This window comes from Mytilus californianus, unplaced genomic scaffold, assembly GCF_021869535.1.
Source record: "Mytilus californianus isolate M0D057914Y unplaced genomic scaffold, xbMytCali1.0.p SCAF_1, whole genome shotgun sequence".
Classification (NCBI taxonomy): Eukaryota; Metazoa; Mollusca; class Bivalvia; order Mytilida; family Mytilidae; genus Mytilus; species Mytilus californianus.
Genome location: NW_026262581.1, coordinates 71,860,474 through 71,880,849, shown reverse-complemented (window position 1 = coordinate 71,880,849; position 20,376 = coordinate 71,860,474). Strand labels below are relative to the sequence as shown.

General features: G+C 32.4%; 1 protein-coding gene across 1 annotated transcript; it reads left to right on the top strand.

The window, feature by feature from the left end:
• The first annotated feature begins 235 nt into the window (after positions 1 to 235).
• Positions 236 to 12,623, top strand: LOC127723566 (putative polypeptide N-acetylgalactosaminyltransferase 9). Its single transcript, XM_052230238.1, has 6 exons — positions 236 to 347; positions 3,083 to 3,265; positions 4,709 to 4,843; positions 9,683 to 9,769; positions 10,477 to 10,602; positions 12,361 to 12,623. The coding sequence occupies exons 1-6, from the start codon at positions 279 to 281 to the stop codon at positions 12,481 to 12,483; spliced, it is 723 nt and encodes a 240-aa protein (XP_052086198.1). The 5' UTR covers positions 236 to 278; the 3' UTR covers positions 12,484 to 12,623.
• Positions 12,624 to 20,376: the final 7,753 nt, after the last annotated feature.

Here is a 20,376-nt window from a genome sequence, read left to right as displayed (position 1 = left end):
TTTTTCAATGCAACGGTTAACTTTCGGTAACCTTAAACGTTTATTATCTGGTTTTGAGTCATGTTGATTTAAAATTTATGTTTATTTCCCTTCAAACGGAGTTTTCAGTAGAATAATGATTATTTGGTTTCGAGATTTATCTTTCGAAATGTGAATATGGAACATGAGACTAGTAATATAACTTTGTATTAGTTCTTGCTTTAAATGCATCATCTATTTTATTTGTAAGAATTGCTGGACATCAAGGAAACGCATTTGCAGTAAACACAAATTTCTTCATGCAATTAGGAGGGTTCGATACAGGAATGGAAGTTTGGGGAGCCATACAAATGGAACTCATGTTTAAGGTAAATGAAGCAATTCGCTGATTAAAATCTTCGAATTATTACGTTTTCTGGTTGGAAGGTGTAGTCTTATTGGTGTTTTATGGAATCCAAGTATGCTCTCATTCTTATCGACATCTGTTAAAATACATTATCAAGTAAAATTTGTGGAGAATGATTTTTGTAAACGAAAAGAATATAATCTTATCCTTTGATATCACCATCATGTTCTTCCATTTCCCAAATTTAGGTTTTGTAACTTGATGCATCAATTTGGCCGAAGGGTACTCAGATACAAAAAGATCTCTTTTGTACTATGATTTTCATCTGGAAATTGAATGTAAACCCTATTCGGAATTTCTAAACATGTGTTGATTTCAATTGAACTTTTTAAGAAAAAAAAATATCATTTATTTTGAAGTATTTCATATTTTAATCAGGCTAGGCATTGTATGATATTTTTCTCGTTCTATATAAGGAAACTGTCAATCAACCAATCTACCAGTTTATACCATTCTCACGAACATATTATTGCTCAGACTTTGATTGATAGTTGAGCCATAATGAATAGAAAACTGATAAACAGAAAATTCCATATGAAATCTTTGTGATTTGGTAGATCTTTAGAGAATTTGAGAGAATATAAAAGAAAAGGTCATCGTGAAGTTGTAAATGACAGAAAAGCAACGCTTCTATTATTCTAACTCGCTCCAACTTTACACAAATTCTAAAAGAGACTTCTACATTAAACCCCTTAAAGAGAGAAATGCAACCACTAACGAGGTTAAAGGTTCTGAACTTTTTTAATCAGCATAGTAAGCACACTGCTATATATTTGTCTGCCTTACTTCACGTCATTTCAGTAAAATATTTCCTTAAACCATCATTTATTTGATTTGCATACAATAAATAGAAATATAGTTGCTCTTATTTTCTTAGCAAATACTTATTATTTACTTCTACTACTTGTTATCAGCTTTTTGGCGTTTGGTGACATACTTCATGTAAGGAGGCTACGACTTTGATGACTAGATTTTGTTTTACTTTTTTAGGTTATGTATGTCATGTAGAGATTCTGTTGTTGATGACAAATCTTACATGCTGTTTCTTACAATTATTCCAAGTTTTTTTTTACTGGGGGCGTTAAAGCGATATACTTAGTATATGTTTAACAGATGCTTGTCTGGAGTTGAAGACCGTATGTTTCTAAAACCCAGCATCTCATTTTTCCTTCACGTGTCGATCTCCTTATGGTTTTATACAGGTATCTAATTTCAAAATATTTTTTATCAACTACGTATAAGATTTTTGAATTTATAGAATACTAAGAAACTAAGGTTCCAACTTCCACGGGCAAAGTTAACCTTAGATGGTCATGCATTTGGTTATTATTTTTAGGTCCCTTTTGGTCATGTAGCTCTTTATGTGTTTCGGAATTATACATCCTGCCTTTCAAATATTTGGCTTTGCTCGTTCATAGTGAAGGTGAATCCAGGAAAGCCCTTCGGACTAAAACAAAATATGGAGTGTTATTTTGATATTTTATAGCACTTGGTAGATACCACTACTGGTGGACTATTAGTCCCTGTCCCCGAGGGTGTCATCAGCTCGGTAGTCATTGCTTCGTTACTGGAACTGACATGATTTATAACGTACCTTTCTTGCATTGTCCGTTTATAGATTAAGTAAATATTTTAAAAAAATAAGGTACCAACTCCTTCAGTTAAGTTGATTTTAGAAAGCTTTGGCTATCATTTTAGTTCTCTTTTGGTCATTTAGCTATTCACCTGATTCGTTACTTATGCAACCTTAGCTTTGAGTATTACTGATGAAGGCAAATCCAGGAGAGCGCTTCGGACACATACAATTTATAAAGTGTTAAATTCATTTTTTATTGTGCTGGGTCGATACCGTTGGTGGTGGATTATAAGTCACCGAGGGCTTAATTCATCAGATCAGAAGTCAATGCTTTTGAACTGACATGATTTATAACATTCTTTCCTTAAATTGTCCGTTTATAAATTTATAAAATAAAAAAAAAGTAAGATGCCAACTCCATCAGGCAAAGTTGACATAAAGTGCGTTCGGCTGTTTAAATATTTTGATGTATCTTTTGGTTCTTATACATCATTGGCTTTGAGAACTTCAGGTAACTGTAAATCCAGAAAACCGTTTCATTTTTTCAGATATCTAAGGCAGCTGCGTTCTAAAATATTCGTATTAAGTAATACATTTTTGTAGATAGATTTTACCGATGGTTTTGTCTCGTCTACGACGAATGTCAATTCGAATTGTTCCGAATCCTAATCCGGCTTCCATTGTAAACCTATTTTTAAAGCAAATATTCTAATAATGATAAAGAGCTGGATATTCAATATCTGGTGTGTAGAAGATGTGTGGTCGAACGTTTCCGTCTGGCATATCTCCGTTGTCATTTGCCTGGTTAAATTGCGCATACAAAAACTCATTGTGTGTTGTGACAGTTAGATATCTATTTCACTATATGTTGTTCATTGAAACAACCACCCACCACCAGACAACATCAGTGCTGGGTTCCTGACTAATGATCATTACCTTTTAAAACTCAAAAAAAAAAGAAATAAACTAGTATGAATAAATATGATACAAGTGTTTTCATCGGACCAAAACTTTTTGATAATTGGTAATATTTCATTCAAGTTTTTAAAGAAGGAATTTGAATATAAAGACTAATCTCTTTTTAAACTCTGTATATTAATATTACTATTGTAATATATCAGTATGTAATGTGTGGTGGCGATATGGAATCTCTTCCCTGTTCACATGTTGGACATCTCTACAGAAGTTCAATAATATGGATCAATGAGGTACTAAAATTCAAGACTTCAAACCAGTACAGAGTGGCAGAAGTATGGATGGATGAGTATAAACATCTCTTGTTTGAAAGAAATGGTAACTATACTGTAAGTGTTGCAAAAATGAGCTAAATTACAATGAAATTGCAGTTTTGCATAAAGCCTTGCTTCATGTTAAATAAATATCTATATATTCGTCTTTAATATTGTTAATACAAAATGATTCAAAATCGGATATATAATTATGTTATTTCGGATTTCCTGACGTATTCCAATTGTATATAAACACTTACATATCAATAATGTTTGCTAATCGGTTCAGTGTTATTCTTTCTCTGTTAAATTGGTTTCAAGCACACTGACGAAAAATAAAATTCGATTTACTGATATAATGAGATAAAAGAATATACTTATCTTAAAAATTGTTATCACCGATAATGTTAGTTTGGTTAAAGTCACTCCGATAAACGAATAATAAAAGGGTATATGTGTTCCCTATCATCAAACCAGAGACCGGAGATACCAAGGAGGCATCAAAACTCATAAGTCCGAGACAAACTGGCAATGACATGGCAAACAATCGAAACACGACGAAAAGAAAAACAAGTCAACAAATCAATGCATAAAATACTGAAGTTTGAGCAACATGAACCCCACAAAACCGGTGGTGATCTGAGGTGGTGAGAAGATTCTGCTCCACTAGTGGCACACATCATGCTGCTCATGGTTAGCACACATTCGGTGATAAGTCTCATTCGATGTCACAATCGAGGAAAAGAGGACGGTATTTTGGTTAAGACAATTTGAACACACTCGTTGTCATCTTTGACGCAGATATTCCATAACGGTCAACCAACTTGTAATGGCGAATGTAAGTCTTTCGATGTAATGAATTCAACTTAACCACGTAAATACCATGGTTTAATAGCTTCATTGTTAGCAGCAACCCTCTATCAAGAAAATTATGGTAGTAAACGCTAAATCTGAAATATCGTATCAACTGGGAGACATATACTCCATATGCAGACGCTGCTTTTTTGTTGCTATATATCTGTGGTATCCTTTATTTCAAGTTCGATGGGACAGATGCGTTAAATAAAGTCACTAAATTTTGAAACATTATAGCAGACAATATTACCTTTTTTATTCTTCCTGCATGAGAAATCTGTTTGTTTCATGAATAAAAGAACATGTCGGCAAGAAGACGAGCGCAGTTGGTTCCAATAGGAACGCCGATTTTTTGTTGAAAAGCACGTCTTTCGGATGTGACACGTTTGATGTCAATAACAATCAACGATCTTGGTGATGTCACTTTCAGAGATTTTTTTGTTTGAATCAGAGCGGTTTAAGAAGCTTTATGCGTACGGGCTTATGATCGGAATAACTACGGTGGACAAGTATTAAATAAAATTCGGACATCAATCATTGTTACTGTCGCATTCATCAGTTTTCTTGACGACTTATTGTATTGTTAGAAAACTCTCCATTTCCAGTAGTATATAATCCTACTCATATATATACATATGCGATTAACAATTCAAACTTTTTCAGTTTCAAATTGGTGATGTTTCTGAGAGGAAAAAGATAAGAGAACGGAACAAATGCAAATCATTTAAATATTTTCTTGATCATATACAAGAAATAGTACATTTTTATATACCAGATAATCTTAAGGCATCTGGTGCAGTAAGTATTTTTTTCTAATACATTACAAATGACTGATATTGCATTTCGCAATTCCAAATTGAAAACTCCTGTATTACGTACTCGTCTTATGATAAAGGTATGTTTTGCTTGTAGATGACTGTACGGATGAGAAAAAAAAATTCTCATGTCCGCAGTTGGTTTTTTTTTATTATGAATACCTGTTTTATTGATATTCATACAATGCCTGAATACTTTTATAATATGTTGTTCGTCTTTCTGTTCGACTTTTGTATTCGCAACTTCTCCTCAACCACTTGACAGATTTTTATGAAATTTTCACAGAATCTTACTCACATAATGCACTTGTGTGCCTTATTTTTTCATCTGAATCATTTTTGGGGTTTACTTTGGAATTTAATATCTGACCACTATCTGACTATTATAAACATGTGTATGCGCTTCTCCTAAAAACCTATTCATAATTTAAACTTTCTCATATTCCTTACCATCTTATCATGAATTCCAGATACTTCGGCACCAAGACAAATCGGCACGAGGATATTTCGGCACCTATAAAAGACATTTTGGCACTCGAGGAGGACATTTCGGAATCAAGACAAATCGGCACCTCATAATGACACACACCTACTTTGCTTATTTTACACGTTTAGCTTTCAGACCTTATTAATTACTGCTTATCTCAACGGTTTTAGTGGCCTTCCATTAAAGTTAGTTTCTTGATACAGGATGTTACCTTGCTTGCGCGTTATAGCTTAACAATTGGAATATTAAAAACAATAAAATCCATTTACAGGTATTTTATTTTATTTAAAATTTAAGAGATCAAACGATCACCATCTACAAACACAAGCTATGCACTTTGATCTTTATTGCGAAATCACAAGCACTTGTTTATGAAAAAAATTACTATATACTTTAATATAACACAAGTTACCCAACTCGTATTTTTGAGAATGTTAAACTTGAGTTTTTTTCGAAAATACGGGTTGAAATTCATTGGAAAAATAATTAAAAAAAATATGCGTTTAAACTTTCTCAAAATCTCAACCATATAATGCTATTGTGTACTTTCTTTTTTATCTATGATCAGAAAAGCATGGGCTTCTCCATTGCTTTTTTGTGTCTGCAACTCCTCCTAAACCCAATATTACAATCTTAACCATAAAATGCTATTGGGGACCTCTGGTTTTATCAGAATTATTTTTCGTGATTTCCTACAGCAAATCATGTCCGCACTATAGCACACAATAATATCCTTTTCTCCTCCTAAGTCCTAATTAAAATTTGATATGTTCTTCACCATATAATGCTATTGTGCACTTCCTATTTTGATTATGATCTTAATTGTGTTTGGATTTCCCTTGCCAAAGCATGGCTTTGTAAGGGGTGGATTATAATTTTGTGAAACTGACAATGCCCTGGTAAAAACGAAAGACGACAAAAAGACAAACAAGTCTACAAAACACTACATAGAAAACTAAATACTGAACAACACAAACCCCACAAAACTTGGGGGATCTCAGGTGCTCTTGAAGGGTGAGCATATTCTGCTGTACCAGTGGCACCCATCGTGTTACTCGTGGTAAGTACAAATTCGGCGTTATCACATAACATTTTCATTACATAAAATGTTATATAATGCAGATATTATAAAGTGGACAATACATCATTGACTTTTATCATTAATGTAGAGATTTGTAGTGAGAGTAGGATTTCCTCATCAGGAATTTAATAAAAATAGGTATTTCATGCTCGGCTATTTAGAGTTGATAAAATTAGTAGCATCCTTTTAATCTCTCTTTTAAGCTTAATATATTTATTTAAAATAAAGGTTACAATTATATTGTTTATTGTTAACAATCAATACGTTCGGTAATTTTGGGTTATATAGATATAAGAAGATGTGGTATGAGTGCCAATGAGACAACTCTCCATCCAAGTCAAAATTTATAAAAGTAAACCATTATAGGTCAAAGTACGGTCTTCAACACGGAGCCTTGGCTCCTCGCACCGAACAGCAAGCTATAAAGGGTCCCAAAAATTACTAGTGTTAAACCATTCAAACGGGAAAACCAACGGTCTAATCTATATAAAAAACGAGAAACGAGAAACACTTATGAACCACATCAACAAACGACAACTACTGAACATCAGATTCCTGACTTAGGACAGGTGCAAACAATTGCAGCGGGTTTAAACGTTTTAATGGTACCAAACCTTCACCCTTATCTGAAACAATAGTGTAACATCACAACATAGAAAGACACACTATAAAATATTAATTGAAATGGCTTAACTCAATCAAAAGACATACACTGAACAAATAAATTTCATCTATGATACAATGTAAATACATAATAAATAAACTAAGGGAAGAATAATTAAAGGAACATGTTATACCGCTGTGAAAAGTTAAACAATTTAAGGAAAACAATATGCTTGAACAAAAATATCAGCCATTAGGAACTACTTTAAACACAGGTAAATGAAAATAATTTTGTTGTTAGGTATACGTGCACAGTTCAAATGGAGAAAGGAAATATTTTTACAAAATAAATAATTTTGATGTTCATTGTACGAAGAAGTGAAAATTTATAGTAATACCAAACACTTATCAAAGCTGGTATATAGACCAGATATAACCCTGAATAACATTAAATAACAAAAAAGCATTACAATTAGTATCAACAGGTCAAATAAACAAGAAAGTACGATTTGAAAGTACTGTACGCTTATTTAAATTTTGTAATAAGAATAAATTTTGCCGGTTTTTTTTTATCAATGCGGTGAAATTCTGTTAAAAAAAACCGTATTTTGTGCATTCCCTGAAAAAGTTTCTTCTTGTACTGTTTATGATGTTGCTGTGTAAAATTTGTTGCGTGATATTGGAGCCTAGGACGACATCGACTAATTTCAGCAGAATAATAACTCTCTGCTTGCTTTCGGGAACTTTTAACATTCTTGATACAGTATTTGGTTATTTCTGTTTGAGTACTGAAACTCCGAAAAATTATTATGCCATTAGCTTATAGATGCACGCACTTTTGGTAAAACTGTATGTTTTAATTTGAAATGCATGTAGCTTTTATAACAGCAGATAGATTCTCTTTCCCAGTAGCATATATTTTTTTTTTATAAATGTGAAGAACAAAAGGTCCTAATTTGAAATTTGTGTATCTTTTCTAACGACAGATTCTCTTTCCAAATAATTTATTTTTTTATAAATGTGAAGAACATAAGGTCATAATTTGAAATATGTGTATCTTTTCTAACGACAGATTTTCTTTCACAGTTGCAATTTTTTTTTTAAATAAATGTGAAGAACAAAGGGTCCTAATTTGAAATTTGTGTATCTTTTCTAACGACAGATTTTCTTTCCAAGAAGTATATTTTTTATTTATAAAATATGAAAACACAAGGCCATAATTGAACAACAAAGGAACACAACTGTAATAACATAATTATACACAAAAAAAATGGATTTATCAAAGTGCAATGGCAGAATAGAGATGGTTCATTCAATTATCATTTATAAATGAGTATAAGAATCAACATTTAATTTGAAGGAATAAAAGGTCCTTTAAATTCTACTGCAAAGCTTCAAACAATGACCATGTCAATGAAAGTATCCTAGGATATGTCCTCAGATATGTCTCAGAACAATATTTAGGATGGTCTTAGGACGTGTCTGAGACATGTCTTAGGATGTAAAACAAAGCTATCTTAGGACAGTCCTAACTACGATTGTCCTAGGACCATCCTAATACATTTATTTGATTAATAAAAATATGAAGAGAATTAAATGAAATATATTTTAATGTTTTTCATTATATAGGTAAAGATGGGAGGTTGCATATCTTATGGAGAAAAAAAACGCAAAATAAAATTTTACCATAATACAAATCATGCTAATAGACACATTATTATCTAGTTTTGTCTTTAGGTCCACTAGATTTTGTTACATGTATTGAATCAGTCTTAGTAATAAAAGAAGTTCAATTATTTTTTAAACCGAAATTCAAATGCATATGGAAAAGCAATTTTAGTTCTTAAAGTACATCACAAAATGACTCCGGAATATCTCAATTTATTTAGATATGTGCATAGTGTTAGTTCTGTTCTAGAACAACCAGAAAAAGTACTTGTAATATGTTTGTTGTTGCAAAAACTAACACTGAATACTATAAACGCTCCTTGTTGATATCTGGAAGTATTTTATGGAACAATTTGTCTACAAACTTAAAACAATGTAACATACTAGTAATTGAATCTTTAAAAAAAAAACATATATTGGTGAATATTTTGTTTAATTCTAATAACAGTTTAAAAGTTTAATATTTGTATTAGTATTTTTATAATTGAATTTTATTCTTTATGTTGTAATTAATTTATATAATGCAAGACCTTATTGTAAACTAGTCTTTGGACTAAATATGTCATCCTGTTGAAATAAAGGAAATTATTGTCCATATAAAATTCTGATTGCCGAAGTGAATAAGCATAGGGGATTTTTATTCAGCATACTGCAAACGTGGCAACGAATAATATTAAGGAGAAGACATTGGAAAGTATCTACACAAAAATAAATTCTTCAAATACTGACTGAAGGCCATATTTGTTGTATTTATTTCGACTTAGGACATCGTAACTTTTAGGACTAACCTAAGACCATCCTAAGACACCTATGTATATATCCTAACTTTAGGACCAAATTAAGAGCACATCTTATCTTAGGAGACTTTCGTTAACCTGACTTAGGACTACGACGTGTCATAAGACCATCCTTGACACGTCCTATAGTCCTAAGACACCTTTGTTGACACGGCCCGAAGTCTTTATCCAATATTAACATTGTAGATTATAAGACCTGGACAGAAAACTTGTTTGTGTCTCTATTATGGCAAAATTGTCCTCGGTAACTGCTATTGGATAGGAAATTATCAGGTACGGTTACGATTAAGAATGTTAATAACCAATTTTTGAAGTTATATCATCATTTATGGGTTTTCATGTGCTAAACTTTACGAACATATAAAACGTAATAATTGTTGACATTTTCATAAAGCTTACGAGCATTATTATTAATTTTCCCGAAAAACCTAAATAGCACAGAGGAGTACTGTTGCAAATATAATAAGCTATGTAAACCCTTTTGTGTCTTCGAATGTACCTCTGTTTGACCAAACAGCATGGGAGATATAAAAATTAGTAGAACACTTAAAAATTCTTGTCATAAACGGATTCTTTAACCACTCTTGTAGTAAGGTAAGTTATGAAACTCGAGAGCACAGTCATCGAATCCCGCGAAAAATTCGTACCACCGATGACATACTACACATATTTTCTATCACATACTGTGGATTCATTATTATTTGTGGGATACTCATTTTCGTGGATTTCGTATGTATACGTTAGCACGAATTTAAATGTTCAATTAAGTACACATTTTCGATCGGTTTATATGCAGACATTAGTAGAACCATGCAATCAAATATCCACGAAAATACAATTGTTTCTCCATCCACGAAAATTGGTACTAACGAAAATAAATGAATCCTTAGTATGACATATGATTTTTTTGTTAGCAATTTCTTAAAGTTTTTTGATATATATACATATATGTATATCTAAAGCATATCTGTTACATTTAGTTCTGGGAATGGTCAGCGGATAACGAAATACGACATGGAGTTGACTGTTTGGTACAAAAAGGAAAGGATGGCGTTGGAAAAGAGGAATGTAGTTTCAATAAAATTGTGAAATGGGAATATCGAGAGGTAAACCAGGCTTTTCACCAAAAAAATAAAACTTATTTTCTTATATTTAGTAGAAAGATATCAATAAATACGGTAGATATTGTAGTGAAAACGCAACATGCATTTCTTGGTGACCAACCGAATGTATTTACCTATATTCCTTGCCTGTTATGGAACACGCTACATGATTGAAATGTCTTTAAAAGAAATTCGAAGAAAAAAATGGCAGAGTGTTGATAAGACAAAAGATCAAATCTCGCGCCTTTCCTTGAAGTCATCTCGTTTACATATTTAAAATACAATAGCCGTGGAAAAATATATTATATCACATTAAACAATTTAGAATGTTTGGGTGTAAAACACTTTAAAAACAGTACAAGTGAACAATTAAACCAACACACAAATATATAAGGTCAACATTGTAGGTGTAAACCTCGAATAATTGTAAATTTAAAGCATCCATTTATGGGTAACTCTCGCTGTGTACTTGAGGTGAAGATGACGTCGAAAGTATCAAATTAGTTGTACCTGACAGAAATCCTTTAATTCACTATATATAAGGAGTAAGAATATTCAGTCACAATTAACGATATCGCGTGTCAGTCTAATTAAAAGGATGTCAGACTATAACCTTCTTTGACCGTCTAATAAACAATTAATTTTTTTAACCATTGTATTTAACATTTTCTTTACAGTACCTTATCATGCTTGTTCATGACCCTCAGAACATTAGCAATCCCCTGTAAGGTTTAACAAATTAATTTTGCCATATATAAATATGTATATCTTATATTTCATATCGGTTAGCATTGAGTTAACGCATCAGTCAAAAAATATTTCATATACTATATGTAATGAATGATGATATGATATTAACAAAATACAGATCATACATAGGAAATTATGTTTAAAATAAAACTAATCGTGTGATACAGATTAAAGCAAAGAAAATGCGTAATGATAAACAGAGAATATCATATGGCTTTTTTAATATCACATCCGTATCAACCCGAGACACCAATATAATCCCAAAAGCTCTACTCGAGGGATTGTATCGGTTGAGGGTACGTACGGTGTGTGATATTGAAAAAGCCTTATCATATACATTTGAACCTCAAGTAGATGTTCTTTCATGTGACATGACGTTACAAATTAGGTGTTTGATAAAGCCATTGCAACCGCGACTGATATTGATGACGTGAGGTCATTCAGATTAGGGGGTGTGATAAAGCCTTTGCAACCGTGACTGATATCGATATCAATATGGATGGCTGGTACAGCACGGTTGCTATTGGTCCTATTATACATACAATTTTATCTGTATTTACTACTAAGTATATAATACATATATTTATTTTGAGTATCAGCGCTTATCCAGCAATTATGATCATATAGCAACAGAATTCCTAGAACGGGTCTCGAATACCCATACTGTCAGACCATCCGTATATAATTTCTTCTCCCCTTCCTGACGTGTTCCCGAATTTATAACTCATTTAAGCCAATAGAAACTTACCCACACCAATTAGCAACCAATCACAACTAACTGTTGTCTAGTAGTGATGCGAAGAAAAAAATAAATAATGACTGGAAGTTACTAGACTACTAGTATACAATAGTAATAGTAGTCTCAGTTTTAATATAAGTGGGTAATAACGATTGTCACAATTATCATTATATGCAACGTTTGAATGTGTGATGGCAGAAAGTAGAACAATTGCTTCCTGTCTAAAGAAAAAAAGGTAAACTTTTAATGACATATTAATTTATCAATTGTAGGATAATCAAATACAACATAAAGATTCTGGATTGTGTTTGACAGTTTATAACAACAACAAATTAAAACTTGCTGAATGTACCGGAAGTGGAGAACAGATATGGATATGGAATAGAAAGGAATAAACATTTATGTACAGTTTTATAGCTGTTCTTTGACTATTCACAAACACTAGAAATTCAACAAAAAAGTCATTACAGTCACGATGTTCATCTTTGTAGATTGGTCCAATTTAAGAGAACACATTGACGATATAACATTGACACTTCAAGGTTATCTATATAATATTTGATATACTAACTTTGATCTGTGTTATTAGTTTTTACACTCGACGAGTTTGAATTTCATTCTAATAAACTTTGTTACGCGAGTTGGATTTCAAATTTAGTAGGAAAAGACCCAACAAGGTTGGAGCATTATGTCCAATTAAAATAATGTCTGTATGAGACTTTAAGAGCAATAATATGGAACTTAGAATAGAATAGAATAGAATATACTTTATTCCAAATTAAAGGGCCCACAAGGGGCAACATGAGATTATAACATTACACATATTAAACAAATACAAAATAACAATACTGGGGGAAAGAATTACTTGATTGATAGCATTTAAGTGACACTCACAAAAAAAAGAAAAAAAAAAGAAATACATATTATTTAACTATGTCTTGTATATCAAACTATAAGTCTATACATCTACATCGTTGAAATGCACAGGGTTTAAGGCCCATCGCGCAATTACTAAATCAGTCATTCAATATAGTGCTCATTAAAAACATATTTACATGACCAGGGGGGTAGCTGCCGTTAGGCACTTTAGGAACGTGCATACACATAATTTTTTCACAAATATTTTTTTTTATTAAAAAAAAAATGACAACGTTATCTGTAGATGCATGTGAGGTCGTCAAAACTCTTTAATTATCAAATGTCATTTGTACACTAATCTACCATCCTTAATGAATGGAGTATTGGATAGAATTGTATGTACATTATATTAGAACTTTTGTTCAGATAATTTCACTTCTATCAACAGATACATGAATGAACCTCAACATGCTCAAAACCCTGACATTTTATTCTTATATGCATGATTTTTTTTATTAGTAATGTTGTTGTTGGCTTTCAACTTGCTTTCCACTTGGTCTTCATCCGACCTACAATAAAACCCTTGCCAAGTTGGGATTCCGTTTGGCTGTGCGGGATGTATAAATACGCAGTCACATTTGGACAGAATGGGGACGTTTAATCCGATGCCTAGTGTAGAGAGAATATCACGCTCTCTGTGCGTTAAGAACACTTTCAACAACTCATTGAGGGGTCCGTAGGTGCATGGTCTGCTGAACGGCAAAATTTCTGTCCCTATCCACTAAACCCTCATTTTCCAATGACATTTCCAAATTTCCAGACCTTCATCCTGGACGACCCCTATTACAGGACCTACCTGTTGTATTAATTGTAAATTTGTTTTTGTCCTGAACATTGCATGAACTATTTGCCACTGGACGTTTAGCAATCAATTAATCAATTAAGCTAGTTTCAGTAACTTTGAGTACTCTCAGATCAACGTGTAATGGCCATAATTATTCAAATTCCTTAGGTAGGAATTTTACAGTTCAGGATATCAGAAAATATGAATTTCTTGAATTTTGTTAGATAGTATGAACAGAACAGAACTTTTGGCTTCATTAGACATCGACTGTGTGTGTGTGTGTGTTTGTGTGGCCGGGGAGAGTGAAGGTTTAAGAATCAAAAGATGAATGGTCGATGCTTAGCTCAAACGATAGCATTATCATATAGTAGTCTCAGTGTTTACGTGCCATTTTTTAACGGAGGATCGTCAAAATGTACTATCAATTGACGTATACATGTAGATATCAATTATCCTCAATCAGAAAGGAATAGATATGAAAATACTAAACAGGATGTACTGCTTAATTAAAGGGCTACGCTGATCTACGCTGGGCAATGCATATTAGAAATTTTTTATTTTTTAGATTTCCGATTGTACTGCGTAAGTTCATCATTCAGATGTTATTGGGAAATTATTTATAATTCTTTGAACTTTTCTTCATGTATATTATAATAAAATTACCATTTAAGATTTTATGTTTTTTTTGTACACAAAATTTTGCAGTCAAAAAAGTCGAAAAAAACCGTTTTCCGTCGACCCCCTACCAGAGCCCTGGACCTGATGGTGGCTTTAAGCAGTCCTAGACCCCCTGCCGCAATTTGTGCCTACAGTTTATTGGATACCTAGCTACGCCCCTGATGACTGTGCAGATTAATATAATGCCTTTTCTTGCGTGGCTACTCTGTTTAATAAGATGTGAGGCTGTTTTTGAATGCCTCCGCATCATCTATATTTAATAGTTTTGTTGGTAAGTTGTTCCAGTCTTTTGTGGTACGAGGAAAGAAGCTGTATTTTTAAGAGTTGGTTGGTGTTTGAAGATTTCTGAATTTTCGTTGGTGGTATTCAATTTGCCTTGTTGTCCTGTTTTGTTGTTCTATATAATCTGTAAGATCGATAACAAATCACAGTCATACATAAATGACAGTCTCTAAATATAAAACCGGCATTTGATATTGGTTCATTTAAAGTAACAATTTAATTCATAATGCTATGGCATTAGTTAAGAATATTTAAAAGACACAGTCTTCCGTAATCATCATACAATGAATTAATTTCATCATTAAAAGCATAACAAATGCCGCAAACTAAAAATAACATTATATAAATAACACATAGGGTAATAGAGTATTTGCCATAGGATAGAGTCGTATCCAATAAAGCGCACGCCTGATCAAGCGTCTCCATGAAGGGTAATAGAGTAAATTAACACCCTCGTATTACCCAATCAAAATATGGCATTTTAACGTGAAGTATAATAACAAAAATTGAAATACGGTACGTATGATTGCCAATGAGACAACTTTATGTTGATTGATTGATTGATTGTTGGTTTCTTAACGTCGAGTGGCACATATCTCATTCATTGGGTTCAGGCCTTGTGGCACCGTTAAAGTCCACAATTCATCTTAAGTCCACAACACCGCTAAAGTCCACAACAAATTTCCGCTAAAGCCCATAACGCCGCTAAAGTCCACAAACTTTCCGCTAAAGTCCACAAAATGACCTCCGCTAAAGTCCACAAAAGCACCGTTAAAGTCCACACAATTTTTTTCTATTATTAAAAAATCAATTCGCTTTTTTTTTCATCCCGGTAGTACACTAAAAAGCATGGACTTTTGTTCTTGGTAGTTATTTTTTATCAGTTTGAATTATATGTTTGATAAATGAAAAAAATTACAGTATCTGTAGAAGATTTAGTTCCATTAATTTGATCTTTGTATTGTGATGATCAGATCAGTGAATCAACCAGGCCAATTTGGACAACATTTCTGAAAAGCACGGTTATCTAGCCATAGTACATTCGTTAGTTAATACATAATTACTGCATTCTTCATTTAGAGTGTCTGAACGGAACGCGTACTGTCGTTCTTCTATGGGGACACATATGACCTTTTTTTTAAATCTTTGTTTATAATCACTTTTTGACGTAACTAATGTACATAGCAAAAGTATCGTGACATGTTATTAATAATGTTTTTTTTTTATGTTAAAAGACAAGAGCACGTACAAGAAATTCGACATACTAATCGATTTTGCTAGATTTAATTAAATTGTTACTAAACATAAGCACAGGGAACTGTGAACTTTGAAAAAATATTGCCTCGAAAAAAAGGTGGAGAACATAATATATCATCATCATGACCCCATATACCTGTGTAAACAACAAGATGTGGTATGAGTGCCAATGAGATAACTCTCCATCCAATACTTTTGTATTGATTATTGCAATCAGATTAACGTATTTAAGAACCTATATATATAACGTAATAATTATTATAACAAGACTGGACACACTGAAATGTCTTGCCTGTTTTAGTGTTTATGATTGAATTTATTTGAAAGTGAAAAAAAAGTTTTTACTACAAGCATTACATTAAATTAACATTTCAATGATCAATGAACATGGAGTCAAGGTGAGATAAATCTTTTCATTCCAAACACCAAACTAAGTTAACTTATTGCTTAAAGTATCTAGGAAGCACACATCATCAAGAAAGAAGAACTTTGACCAATGAACCATTAAATTAGGTCAAGGAAAGATGACACCGACCAGACAGACAGTCATGTACACCTTACAATCATTCAATACACAAGATGTATACATGACTTTAATATCACTTATAATATCTGAGAAACTGTCCAAACTATATATTAAAAAAGAAATGATTAATGAACATTGGGTTTAAATTTATTGGGATCAAAATCTTTTACAGATACTGTAATCTTTTCATTTATCAAACATATAATTCAAGCTGATAAGAAATAACTACCAGTGTATATAATGTGCGAATCCTGAAATGCCATTTTTACTGTATCCGTGATGAATTTCTAATATAGAATAATAAATAAACAGATGACAAATTCATGATTTTTGAATAAAATAAAAAATAATATATAATGTGAACTGTTTTTATAAACTCATGATATAGGTATGAGATGCGGACGGGTTTTCATCGAGCCTACAGCCATCCAGGTGTTAAACTGATACACAAATAGATAAATATTAAGAATAGTTCATGAACAGAGCGTACAAGAGATTTAAAAGTAGCAGTTAAGTTTCATTTGCAGAAAAATGTACCTTTTAAAAAAATATTAATGTTGTATAACTTAAAACAGGGTTTGTTATTCAGCTTATTGATATTGAATCAAATACCACTATGCAGTTTTCGTTATGCGATTCATGTTTACTGTCGAATAATGATACTAGACTTTCATTTTCACTGTAGGGCGATTCATTTCTATTGTACATGCGATGCATTTTCACAGAAGGAAATTAATTCGTTTTCATCATATAAAGTCTTAATTCAGCCGACTCTGTAACAAAATTTATGAAGTCAAAATGATTGATTATATATGCATACTTAGTGAGTGAAAGTCTGAGGTAATATATCAATAAATTCCGCATTTCCCTATCGAACTATGCGTACTTGTAGATCCCGCACAGCTAAATGGACGCCCCGCTTGGCAAGGGTTTTACTACCGGTCGGAAGAAGACCAAAGTGACCATATTTCTATTCCCCAGTCACCCTTGGGGGCAGATTATGTTGAATTTAGCAACTATAGGTCATCGTACGACCTTCAAGGATTGGAAAAAAAACATACCTCATAGCAAGCTATATGAGAAAAAAAAACTAACATCTCTATAATTTAAAGATGCAAAGAAAGCAAAAACTCTTATAAAAACTGGTTGATCTCATCTGTCTTTATATAGTAATGCTATAAATTAAAATCATGATTACTTTAAGTTGTAACATCAAGAAGTAAACATTTATGTACTATATATGATGAGTTTATTTACTTACTGACATTTTCATACTGACAATTAAAACTAGCATGCCCAATATTTTTGTTTTTGTGTGCATCTTTTTTAAAACTCGCTTGCACAGTCTGTCGTCTGGTGGGATGGTTAGCCCTTTAAAGTAAACAAAGTTTTGGCACTTACATAAAGAGTTTCCAATGTAGACCTGTCTGTACAAGAACTATTTCCTCTAGAGTCTTCATTCTTTTTGTCTGACTAATGTTTGCTTCGTTGTATAATATGCCAATATTTTCTGTCAGTTGCCATATTCTGTTTTGTGCAAGTACTGTAAATTTGGACTTTCGAATTAAGAAAACTTTTGAATGAAGTATGTTTTAATTTACTACTCTTAACGAGAATTTCAATGGCAAAACTTCAAAGAATTGGTGCACCTGCCTAGTTAATATCACTTGTTACTTAAAAACTTCACATCATAACCTCAAGGGTCACCTGAACTTCTCCATCACAGGCATTTAAAGCGATGCTAATAAAGAGGAAACGGTCAGTTTGGCTGTGCGGGATGTATGAATACGCAGTAATGTTCGGTCAGAACGGGGACGTCAAGTTAATCCGAGAGAATATTTTCAACCACTCTTTTGGGTGTCCATCTGTGACCTGTTGCTATCATTCAAAATTTATATGTCCCATTTCAAAATATCATCTTTTTGAAATATGAAAAATATGCACTGTGGCCTATCAAATAAGATTTCCAAATTTCATTCGAAGTTTGATTTCCACAGCTTCATATTTGCAACATAACAATAGTAATCGCTATTCTGCAAACTATATTTGGTGAAATCCCAATTGATAGTTCTAACACATTCTATAATTAGAACATAGTCGGCCGAGAAATTCTACAGTATTTTTTTTCATGCACTAGCGCGAATGTAGGCAAATTGGACTGAAGCTCCAATGATATAATGCCATGCATTACATTTTTGCTCAACTATATCTGAAAGGCTTTTAAACTTGTTGAGAATGTTTCATGTGGACACGTTGGTCATGATTTAATGAAATGCCGAAATGGACTTATTGATTTCAGACGCAGTTTAACCTGTATCACGTTTAAACTTATAACGTAACAATACAGGTAATGTGGACATAAAAATCTGGGAATTCTTTGTTACAGTTTACGGTCTTTAAGGAATTTAAAATTGCTATCTCGAATTATCTGTAGTGATAAAATGAATTTAAATTCCTTTCATCCGTTACCATAATTTTTAAAGTTGGTAATAGCGAATTTAATAGGTCCTAAAATATCCAATGGCTGACTTAATAAGGTTTTCCAATTACAACTTAGAACTGATAGAAGTAATTTACAGAATAATAAAAATATTTTATACACTTAACATTCACTTTCAAATACTGTAAATTCAAAAATTATAGCGTACATTTATTATTGCGAATTTTGAAGAATGGACTAAAATGCGAGATTAATTATTGCGATTTCAGGAAAATTTGCATACAGTTATATGTATATCAGATATCAGAATGCCAATTTTTATTATTGCGATACTCACTCAGTCGCATTATTCGCATTAATAAAAACCTCGCAATAACTTCTGAATTTACAGTATCTCGGAACAATCAAAAGATATGTAGGTTCTACCAACAAAGCGGATCGACAGTGGTGATGAATGGAAAAGTTAGACTATACTGACTGAAAAGAGGATATGTTTTAGGTTGTGTCAGAATGTTTGCCTTTCAGAAGGGTTCGAGAATATACTGCAACGCTTGTTACCTTCTAGGCGCGTGTTTACAATTATCTTAAAACGAGAAATTGGCGTTAAATTAATGCATTTGTTTATTTCAGACTACAGTGACTTAATCGGATCGGGTCTTCTTGTGGCCTGGAGACGTCTGGATGTCTTAATTTATATACCTAGATCACAGATGTTTGCAATATGCAGTGATTCTCATGTTATCGTTTCTCTCTCCATTAAATCCATATTGTAGGTAATCCTTATTTTGATCGAATTTGTATTTACTTCTTCTTCTGATTGAAGATTACGAACTGTTGCAAACGCGTAGAATGTGAATAAAAACTACATTTTTTAAAATTTTGTAGATTACTTAATATAGTGATACTTATATACATGAAAATACAACAAGTGGTTAAAACATTTAATCAGTTAATTTGTGTTGTGGAGCAGAAATGGTGTCTACTGATCTCTAAAAGTTTCAATTTTTTGACATGTTTCAACAACTTGTGGCAACATGTTCATTGCATTGTTGTGTGTGGGAAAAATAACCATTTTTGGTGTTTTTCCTGTTCTTAGTGACTTAGTGAAAATTATTGTTAAGATTGGTGCGATCTGTGATTTTAGTTCTTTTAATAATCGTGGGTTACTGACTAAGATTATATCTAGTATTCTATCATTTCGTGTTGGTGTGTCTGTGGCTTGGTGTAAGTTATGACTAGTAGATATTGATGTTGTTTAGCATCTGGTATGCCTGAGATGAAGGCTGGTATTGACCAATGTATGTGTCCAAGATTAAAGTCCCCGCCTTACCATATAATTGTGGTTGATGTATTATCTAGTCTGTTCAAGGAGATGTGAAGTTGTTCTAGTAATGTACTTTTAT

Excerpts from the sequence above, each read along its gene's own strand:
- LOC127723566 (XM_052230238.1), top strand. The coding sequence starts at position 279 with ATGCAATTAGGAGGGTTCGATACAGGAATGGAAGTTTGGGGAGCCATA. Across the intron at positions 348-3,082 it reads AAATGGAACTCATGTTTAAG|TATGTAATGTGTGGTGGCGA; the intron begins GTAAATGAAGCA and ends GTAATATATCAG. Across the intron at positions 10,603-12,360 it reads TGAAATGGGAATATCGAGAG|GATAATCAAATACAACATAA; the intron begins GTAAACCAGGCT and ends TATCAATTGTAG.